The sequence below is a fragment of the Varroa destructor genome, unplaced genomic scaffold, assembly GCF_002443255.2.
Source record: "Varroa destructor unplaced genomic scaffold, Vdes_3.0 BEIS01000002.1, whole genome shotgun sequence".
Lineage (NCBI taxonomy): Eukaryota > Metazoa > Arthropoda > Arachnida > Mesostigmata > Varroidae > Varroa > Varroa destructor.
Window position 1 is genome coordinate 43,927,791 of NW_019211455.1, and position 10,819 is coordinate 43,938,609.

Here is a 10,819-nt window from a genome sequence, read left to right on the forward strand (position 1 = left end):
ATATATATCTCTATTAGCTATGTATAATATAATAAAATTAGTAATCAGACAGATTGAGTTAGTCATGCTCAAGTTAGACATTCGTATGATTTCCATTTCCCTACAATCTTAAGGAGACAATAGAGAATCGATTTAGATGGGAGACAAATATCTCTTGTACGGCTGTCTTTACTCATGTGCGTCCCCCAATGAAACACTGGAACTAATAGCATATAGCAGTCCGCTGCGTTCACGTATCCAGTCAAGCGAACAGCAAGCACTTCGTTCACAGAACAGAGTTCAGCATCCTTTTTGCCTTTCTCTATTCGAAAGTGACAAAACAAAGAGTAGAGGCATTCAGCAAGCTCCAGGATTGCGTTCTGTCCTCGACAGCAATGTACGCCTTCAGTTTCAGGTCTCTCGATTTTACCCGTTTGTTCTCATACAAAAGTCGCGCCCTTTTTATGCGACTCTGCATTCATCCTCCGCCATTACTCTTGCCATTACACCCCTCAACCACGTTCCAACCGGTGTCTACAAGAAATTATGGGAATTTTGCCCATTGGGAGCGTTAATTCTGCCCACTGGCACTCTCGCACATTATACCAGCGTAGTATCCAAGTGCGTAGCACGCCCGAAAAGCAAATACACCCGACTTACACTCCCATCCCGCTAACCAATGCCTGTTTTTTTCCACAGGTAAACGATTTTCTTACTTTCTTGGTTCTCTTTTTCTTTAACTTGAACGCTCTAACTGGTCCCTCGATCTTGCTCTTTAGTTCCGCTTCAAGTTTTTTTATGATTCTGATTACCACAGCTCACTCGGCGCACTTTTAGATGCAAATCGCGTGCAACTCTATATGCGCTCAATTCTACGAGTCTTGCGGGTCTTCCGCTCACACGGCTTAGGATTTTTGGACGTTGTGTGCAAATCGCGCTTTGTATGGCAGGACGTGTACTAACTCAACTGAGTTGTAATGCTTACAGTGTCCCCCGTTTGATGTTAGGCGAGCGAAGCAGCAAACCCTGATATGTGCTCAGACTCCGATGGGCGCTGCCGACCACGTCGTCCCCGCGATTGCCCTCCTTAACTAGTTGGCGCCACTGTCACTTTTGCGGGTAGACGATGTTACTGGTAACTGATCAAGCCCGACGAACATGGGGGAAGGGTTCGCAAGTTTCTTCTCCACTAGAGCTTCATGCCTGCGAATCCTGGACAAGTAACCAGCGAGGTCATCGCTTCAACCACAAACTCACCCATGCGCATCTAATCTGTACCAGTCCCATTGAACTCTTTTCGTGGGTCTAACCAATATCTTTACGCGCCCGTATCTAGCCTCATTGCTACTCACAGAAAACAGCTCCTTACCCCATTCAACGGAGTCTCCCGCAAACCTCCTACCTTGGGTCTCCTGTCAGCTCCGAATGCGTGGGGATATCGTTTACCCCGTTCGCCTTCTAACTGCCAACGGCTCAACTCAGAAAACTCCACCCAGCAGCTAAGATGTTGCTATCGTTTCTTTATTGTAGTGGGATCTTGAAATTGGTAAATCTGGTTGATGCTTATTCGGCAGAGTAAGAACTAGAAGGCGAGTGGAAGCAGTATGTAGAGAAAGGAGCAAACACGGATCAGATCACATCGCATCGCACCCCAGTAAATGCAAAGAAGGAAGGGCTTGGACCCCATGCGCGATGCTACAAGGGCCAGTACGAGCAGTTGTAGTCCTCTTTACCCCGTTTGCTCACTGTAGTGTTGTAGCTCGAGAGGACAAATTTGTCGCTAGCTATTGCTATGGCTGTCAGTGCAACGCTGTGTGTCTTATTGGGCGCAGTGTGCTTATAGTATCTGAATCCCATATATAGTACTCTGCCAGTAATGAAGGAAATCTGAGAACAAGTAGCCGAAGGGAAGCAACTGGCTAGCCAGTCGGTCCGAGCCGTCCCGAGCTCAAATCTAAGGCTTCATCTAGTGGGGTGGGAGCAGACTTGCTAAAGACTTGCTGTAATTAATCAGCCTCTATTGCTTTAGCATAGCCAATGCGATCTTAGCCATTACAGCCCCATGGTTAGTGTGGAGCAATAGGACGTGATGTCGTCTGAACGGTTCCAGACTTGCAAGTCAACTGTATCGCGTGACCGATCAGTTAAGGCACGCAATGTTAACGGAAGAAGGAAGGCAAAGAGAAAAACGACAAATCCCGTTGGATCATAGAGATTTTAAAGAAGCTTTCCTACCAAGTATTCTTACGTCACCGAGGTGCATCCATTTCTCAGTTTAGCTTTGATGACTTCACGAGATACGAGTACTATCGGCAGTTCTATAGGAACGAAGCTGCGAATCATAGATTTCGATATCGTTCCGCGATTCGACAGAGAAAATTCTAACTGGTAGTTTCAGCTCTTATGGCTGATGTCGAAATTCTCCTTTACTTCAGAGTATTTCTCGATGCGTTCTCCGATACTTAGATGACGCCCTTCTCTGATAGCATGCTGTAATGTTCAAACATTAAACGATACCATCAGAGACACTATAGAAGCAAAACTGTTTCATCGTGGCTATGCGTTCTGGTTACCTCGAATGGCGCATGACATAAGTCTCGAAGAATCATCGGGCAAACAGAAAAATAGCTGTTTTAGCTAATACCAACCACTTGGCTGTCTCAGCGAATAAGAAGCGTATATCTACTTGTAAAACTGAAATTCACAAAGATGCAGTATAGTCATCGTTTGGAACTTCGATATCAATGAAAGCAGGTCACAAGATATACGCAGCCGTCACAAAACATCAGCATGTAACCGTGAGGTGAATAACCCCACAAATTTTATAAACCAAAACTGCTATTTTGCGCTGCCAGGGCTATATCAACAAAGACAGTTCTAAACACAGTTCTTAAACACGAAGGAAGAAAAGTCCTCTAGAGCCCACTAACTCAAGTTAGTGCTCTGCTTGCTACAACAATGTAACGCAACGCGATGCAGCATATGCCTTGTCTGGTAAACTCCCATTTCGCAAAATGCAGAGTGCTTGACGTGCCCCAGCATACGCTCCCCCAAGTAAAACATATGCACCCAGTCAGGTCGAATTGCCTTGCCGTGCTAGTGAGGAACAAAGCCTATGTGACGAACTAAAAGCGTCTAACAGTGTGCAATTCTTCGCTGTTGACATTATGTGTTTCCAGGCGTTTTGCTGTTCTCCGCGTCCTCGAATTCTTAAAATGCCGTATTATAGTATCCTTTGCAGCTGGAATACAGCGACGTTTTGAAATATGAACAGGCCACCTTGGTAGGGACACATAGACAGATGTGTTAATCGCAGTAGAGTCCTGTGTCTGTACAAGGTAGCGGAAATAGGCTATAGAGAGGATTGTGCCTCAGGCTACGAGAATGCAGGGCGATGAAGAAACTTTGGTGGATCTTGTGCCTGAAAATACTTACTCACACATAGTAAGCCGCTCGCATACTTCGCACGCCTCATTGACTGCCGTTGGCAGCCTCTGAAATCGTTGTCTTGCCATTATCATCTCGTACAAGCAGCCTTGTTGTATCCGGTGTATTTTTTTTCTCACCCGCCGTTGTATTTATTAGATTTCATTGCAACCATTTTCCAAATGGGCAGCCAATGAAATATGGGCTTTCTGTTTCCCGCTGGAATGTATACACTCGACGAGCGATCAGCTAGCGGTAAAAAAAGGCACGGCAAAATCAGTGAATAACTGCTAACTATCAATGGAACCGGGTAGGCGAGCTATAAGTTATCAGTTCGTCGACTGCAAAGCTGCCATCCTCGGGACAACCTTTTCTTGGTACCCTCGCGTAGAGTCCAGATTCGTCGCTGTGTCGCAAGCAGGACGTCCGTGGCAAATATAGACGTCGTCCTGATAACAGTCAATGCTATTCAGTACTGCTGAGCAGGTCCGCTTCACATCGCACTGTCCTCTATTCCTATTTGACCAATCTGATTGCAGCACTTTTGGCTGTTGTAGGCCCTTCGGACCCTCAGCTCGAAACTGTGAGGATTCCCGGATTGAGCGGCAGCGTATGTCCCATCGAGTCACCGTCATCCAACGTAGCTGCCCAAAACTCGACCTCGGCGCCTGGTCTGCTTAGCCTGGTCCCAGCGAAAACGGTTAAGCTCCCCAGCGACGGTGATATCAATGTTTCTGGCTGGACGCACCCGAACGTAAAAAGCGATCCAGTTCTGCTTGAAAGCGTCCGCCGCGTGCGCATAGCACCGTAACGAGACATTGGCTAGAGTATCAGCTCGGGGCGCTATTGGAACAGCCGGTGCTGGCAATAGCACCGGCGATAGTAATTGTGGTTGATAGCAAGAAATCAAACGAAGTCGCACAGAAGTCGCGCACGAGAAGCCAGCTACTGCGTCCATCTTTGTTTCGCACAGGCCGGCGGCGTGATGTGAGCTTTGGCAGGGTCTACGTTGCTTAGCAAAGCATCCTCCCGTTCCGGTCCCCTCGACATGCTTGAAATGCTGGCCGCTCTGTAGCAAATGTAGCTCTATTGGGCAACCGATATCTTAGCTGAGCAGAGCGTAGGTTTTGCGCAAATTCTGGTGACAAACCTGTATGGGTTTGAGACGGATTTCTACCCGTTCGAATTAACGTGTAGGCACATGGCGTACTTCTTAGAAGGAATTGAGAGGCTTTTCTTCTACTAGCACGCTCGGAATAACTGAAGATTGTGGCGAAGACACGAGATGCCTTAACCGTAGCTTAACAAATTCGAAGTCTAAGAAAAAAAGGCGAAATGATGCCCGCCACTTTAACTGTGCGAACCTACATGTTTCAAGTTTTACGCACGACACGACTAAGCATTACTGCTTGGGATGGCTGGAGGACCTTCCAGCAGTACGAAACGACGAGAGTACCTGCCTGTGGCCAGTTTCGGACCTAAACTTTATCTTCTTACCAAGTGTTCCAAATTTTAATTGAGGCAAAGAACTTGCCACTGCACTGACGACTCAAATACGTTCTGCGAAAAAGCCAATTTCGTTTCGAGCTGGGAAGAAGCCTGCCTAAACGAGTGGAGCCCTTGCCTGGGAATTTTGTTAGTGATTCGTGCAATGTACGAGCTCTACGGCAGAGTTTAATGAAAGCGCTCATCGAAACAAGCATATGTCTAATAGCTTGCTTTTGGTAGTTTTACTCTTAAATAGAATTAACTTCATGACGCTCAATGCCCAGAGCGAACGATTCTTATTTGATCTTCTGTTCATTGACAGAAGAACACTTCTGTTAATAGCACAAGACTAATTGAGCTGAGCAAAGCTAAAAAATTCGAACATGCCAATATTGGGCACGCCTGCCATGAACAATTATCTATCGTGATGACCGCGATAATAATGACCTTTGCTTATATGTGTGCAATCTATATATTTGATTGGTCGTGTTTTATTTAGGTATCCGTGAAGGAGGAAAACGTTCGAGCGAAGAAAAAAACAACTAGGTACATTTTCAGAAAGCGTTCGTGAACGGTCGGAAACACTCGCACTAGCCCGTCCGATATAAAACAACTAATAAAAAAAATAATTTGCAAAAAAAAATTGAGTAAATAAATTTATTCTGAGTGTTAGGAGAACCATATTTAATAATAGTTTCGATGTGTCCCAAAAAAAAAAATTAGAATTCTTCACATTTTGTGATTAATTGTACGTTTACACTGTGTCTACTGAATACCTTTACTGTATGAGACTAATCTAGCGAATTCTGTTACGCATGATAATGTTATTTTCGGACCACAATTGAGATATAATTGAAGTAATTTCGAAGCGAATATATAATTAATAACTTCTCAAAATTTCCCTCTATTTGCTATGTGGGACACGGTGCTTTTGGTCCAATAATAGAGGCTATAATTTTTTTTCGTTAGTATGAAACCTAAGACACTAGATCTACTATCGCGATCCGGCTACAGTCTTAGCTAGGCAACATATTCAGCTCTCCGGCAGCGGCTGCAGAAAAAGCTAACGCTTAAATTAGCGGTCCAGCCTGCGCTCTCGTTTTACCATAAGTGTTACCATTTTATTCTTGGTACTTCCCTTATGTATCGGTCATGTGCTTCGGCTGCGTCATAGCTTCCAGATCTAAATTTTCCTCAGCCTGACTATTGGGGAAATCATTAGGTATAAAACACTCGGCCTTCTTCGAAAAGGCTACCGCCTATTGCAGTAGCTCAGCCGAAAATTGCTTTGTTCTGCTCCCTGTAAGTGAATTAATTTCGTCCATTCGAGCTCGCCACCCTACAAATCCCCTTCGGCGGTATCAGGAAAACGGCCAGCGATCAATTCGAGCTAGTAGTAGTCCCTTCTCAAACACTGCGCATCTATATCTATTAGATATCCGATGTTCTGCGTGACCTAATCTGTGGAAAAAAACGAAGTCAGTTCGTTGAATGACAAAAAACCTGTACCAACTATTCGCCCGCCATCTACCCTGTCGCAGTGAAATTGTTTCGTGACCGTCCGATGGTGATCACGAAACAATGTCCCACAGAATCATTCTCTGTCGCCATAAACACAGCCGTACCAAGAAAGAAAAATTTTGAATATGTGCGAAATTATCCACCTGACACCGAAATCGTCTGTGACGACGGCACGAAAATCAACGTTCATCGTGTGCCACTTTCGACCGCGTCGGAGTACTTTAGAGCGGCCTATTTTACATTCGGCGCCGCACATGGCCCGGGTACTATTCGGAAGTAAGGGAGTATATATAATGGATACGCGAGCGATAAATGGAAAAAGACAATGTGTTTGTGAATCAGACAGATTTCCTTTGATCTTTTACGTAGCCTCAAAATAGTACCTATGAAACCTTGAAGTTTTAAACGATGACCATACACTTATTGCGAATTCGAGATGGCCACACTCGTGAGGTTAGCTCCTGACTGAACATGACATTTCGATATGTTCCGTTGACCGATAAGCTTAGGCACTTGGCTGCGGCAGCAACAAAAAAAGGGGCAAAGATCCCTCCTTTAACGACGCAGTGTCAATTGCCTCTTGGCCTCAAGCCCGCCAGACTATTAGTAGTCAAAATGGTAAATTTAGATGATATACTCTATTGGTCGTCAATAGTCAAAGATCCTGGTACGCCCATTTGACAAAATACTTGTTCGTTAACGGCCGAAGGAGCTTGACAAATCCTCCGAACGGTACCATGTTGACGGGATATATCCTAGTGCTTTTTTTCAATACTAGAAAAAATGGAGGCGTTCATTGGCCCATCTTGCAACACACTGCCAACACATATATGTTGCTTCCTACGCCATTACAAGGGCAAATTTCTTCGTCACGTCAAAGTAATCTTATGTCAAATAGTTTTTCAATAAAACACATTATTAGCGACTGGGTCTGTGGCATCCTGTAGCATAGAGGAGAATATTTTGAATTATTATATTAGAACCGTTTGTTAACCTTAAGATAGAAAAAAGGACAGGTATTACTTGTTGGTAATTGGCCATTGTATAGGCGTCCTTCGTTATATAAATCTCTCAAGAATATTAGTTGATTCATAAAGCTCTTACGTTTCTATTTGTGTTGTACTACTGAGAGAAGGTTTTCAATCTTACAGCACATTAAGCGTACCCATGCTCAAAGCAAATCAGCTACAAATGGCTGTTGATTTCGCTTATAGTGGCGAATGCGAGCTCACATTTGACAATATACAGGATGTCGTCGAAACAGCCGACTTTCTTGGAATGGACGCACTTATTGAAGGTGAACGCTTAATACATAGACAAAAATTGTGGCCTTATTTCCAAGAACTAACTAGTAATCACTCGGTATACATGTGCCTAGCCTTTTTTTCGACTTTTCGCTACTTCCAAGTGATTTGAAAAGCGCAGCAACTTACGCTTCAAGAGCAGCCGATCAGTGCTCTCCAAAATCTAAACCCAACGGTTGGAGTGCAGCTGCGACAATTGTGGTATAGAGTCCCTTTGTTGAGAAAGAAGGCAGTTTTCTTGCAGCTTGAGATATTTGACCATAAGCTACAGCAGAATCTTAGAATATTAGGACAAGTTTCGTTTAATGACATCTTGGCCCAGGACGCTTCAGGCCTTCATGTTGCCAATGGGTTTCTTTTCAGCGTGTCACAGATTTATGAAAGAGAACTCACAAGGACCAAACGTGATTTCGTTATGGCGACTTGCAACACTGTACATGATGAACGAGGTGGCCAACAAACTGCACCATCGAATACTTGAGGACTTCGAACAGCTGGCGGAAGCTGACGAGGTTCTCGACATGACGCTTGAAGAATTCTCCGGATTTGTTAATCACGACCAGCTAAACATAAGTGATGAGGCGAAACTCTGGTCGATCTGCCTCCGTTGGATTGAGCACGATCTAGAAGATCGCCAACGACATCTGTTTCCACTGCTGAAAGCTATACGGGTGTATCTGCTTGAGGAAAACCAGCTTCGTAAGATGCTGACATCAAGCTCCCTCCTAACCGAAGATCCTCAATGCTCTTCATATATGATATCTGTCGGCCGTGCGATGTACACAAAGGCTGCAGTCAAAGCGGAGTTGAGCGGTGAACTCGAGAAGACTTCAATTCCACGTGAACCTCATGGAGTGATCCTTCTATTAGGTGGGTGGCTTCAGGCGCCATCAAACGTCTTTGAAGTTTACGACCCCTGCGCTGACCGACATACGCTATTTCGTAAGTATCGCCAGGCAATTGACAGCGCAAGTTGCACAGTTGGCTAACTACGTTTGACATACTCGAGTAACTTAGACTGAGTTCGGCTTCTCTTGTACCTTCTAACTTCATGCTACAGAAACTCAGTGTTGATTGTCTGACGGTGATACTGATATGGTTGTTGCCTCCACCATGCGGATATCGAGACAGTATGTGATGACACGGCATTGTGATTTTGTTGAATGATTTGATTAGCTCAGTTTGCTGACGTAGAAGAGATGCGGGCGTACCACAAGATGGCCATTGTTGACGGCGACGTGTTTGTCGTTGGAGGATTTCACGGAGATATTAATTACCATAAGCACTGTCGGAAGTACAATCTCGCAACGAAGTCGTGGTCACACGTGACGCCAATGAACGTCGAGCGTTGCTATGTGAGTGTAGCAGTTGTCGGTAGAAAGATCTACGCTATCGGTGGTTATAATGGTCGCTTCCGTTTAAATACGGCCGAGGCGCTAGATCTCGATTCGAATCAGGTACGTTGTACTGTAGTTGTATTTAAAATTTAGTTCTGTTTGAGAGACGTTTCCTACGCTTTGTGTTAGCTTGTACTGGTTACTACTTTGAAACAGTTCCAGCTCTTTTGAGGTTATTTATCTGAACGAGGTGAACCAACAAAGCGGTTAAGGGCGCTTATAAACAATTGCGCAATCTTATGTAATCCTGTTTTAAGATTTCAATAGCGGTATCTTTAACCATAATTCAGAATTTTATGTGGTTCTACTACTGATGTTATTTTCGAAGTGGTCCTTCATACGACCAATGGAGTACCAGCGCAGTGACGCGGCCTGCACCGTCCTCAACGGGATGATATATGCTATCGGGGGTTTCACAGGCAGACGATGCATTCGCACTGTCGAGCGATATAATCCCAAAACTGACACATGGGCAGCTGTTGCTCCTATGAGTAGCCTACGTTCGGGCGTGAGTGCAGTCACGTTACGAGGGAAAATTTACGCCCTCGGCGGTTCTACCAGCGGCAATGGCCGGCTCAGGTCGTGCGAGGTGTACGACCCTGTGCGTGATAGCTGGTCCCCGATCGCAAGTATGTTAACAGCCAGAAGCAACTTCGCAGCGGTAGTTTGCGAAGACCTAATCTATGTTTTCGGCGGGTACACAGGTGAGGAAACGACGAGATTATGCGAATGCTACAATTCGACCAGTGACGAATGGTTCGTAGTAACCGATATGAATCATGCAAGGTCGGCACTTGCAGCCCTGTTCGTACCATGCTTCGACGGAATCCGTGAGCTCACCTATCCGAACCGCAAGGGAATCCTTCAGGAAGGTCAGAGACCACCACCATCACCGTCACCGCCCGCGTGTCCCTCAAATCCACGTCAACTGCAGGCGACATCCGGCGCGTCAACTACCCCAATAACATCAGCGACGCGAACGACCACAGCCGTAACGCCTGTAGGGCCAACAACTACTCTCTTAGCTAACACAAACAGCAGTCGGCGGTCGTTCACATTGCAGTGATCGCGTTATTGAGAACTTGTAGAAAAACTGATAGAAGGTTGCTTTTCGATGAAAATGTAACAACATAATGATACAAAATTTATTATGCTTGTAAAAGTTAGACTTAAGGATCAAAACTTGTTGTCCGCTGCTAAAGTTAGGTCAAGCGCTAAAAAATAGTGGATATTTTTAAGCTACGTTCCTTGCAACAACGGTGGAAAAAGCTTTTTGTCAAAATGTTCTGTCGAAGTTGGAAAACAGCTAAACAAGTGTTATAGCAGGTAATAACAGGTCAGCTGATAGGTAAGAATACCTTTGAAAGAGGTCGTGTTGCACCGAAACTGGCGTGATACAGTAACAACGAATTTAAAACGTGAAGGCAAGTAACGATCAGCAGACTCGTAACGTAAATTTTCCATGAAATTGACGACATAGGAAAATGGAAGAAACGGTGGAAAAGAATTGAAAAAAACCATAGAATATTAAAAATTGTCGATAAAAGCTCGCCAAAATTGCACCAACAGACGGTAAAACAAATAATTTAATCAATGCTACACAAATAAATTACTAAATAAATACCAAATTATCCGAACGTGTGATTTTTGACACAGTTGAAACGAGAAAGCCATTGTAGATGCGCATACTAATATTTATAATAT

The 10,819-nt window shown here is 44.6% G+C and overlaps 1 protein-coding gene across 4 annotated transcripts; it reads left to right on the forward strand.

Moving 5' to 3' along the window:
• Positions 1–5,983: 5,983 nt before the first annotated feature.
• On the forward strand, positions 5,984–10,746 carry LOC111245575 (kelch-like protein 10). 4 transcript variants are annotated; one of them, XM_086980760.1, is made up of 5 exons: positions 5,984–6,690; positions 7,566–7,711; positions 8,082–8,660; positions 8,895–9,175; positions 9,820–10,024. In XM_086980760.1, the coding sequence occupies exons 1-5, from the start codon at positions 6,458–6,460 to the stop codon at positions 9,877–9,879; spliced, it is 1,299 nt and encodes a 432-aa protein (XP_086836886.1). In that variant the 5' UTR covers positions 5,984–6,457; the 3' UTR covers positions 9,880–10,024. The 4 variants fall into 4 exon arrangements, with proteins under 4 accessions (XP_086836886.1, XP_022649833.1, XP_022649834.1 ...); XM_022794098.2 differs by having other exon boundaries at positions 5,993–6,690; positions 7,550–7,711; positions 9,444–10,746; XM_022794097.2 differs by having other exon boundaries at positions 6,002–6,690; positions 9,444–10,746.
• Positions 10,747–10,819: the final 73 nt, after the last annotated feature.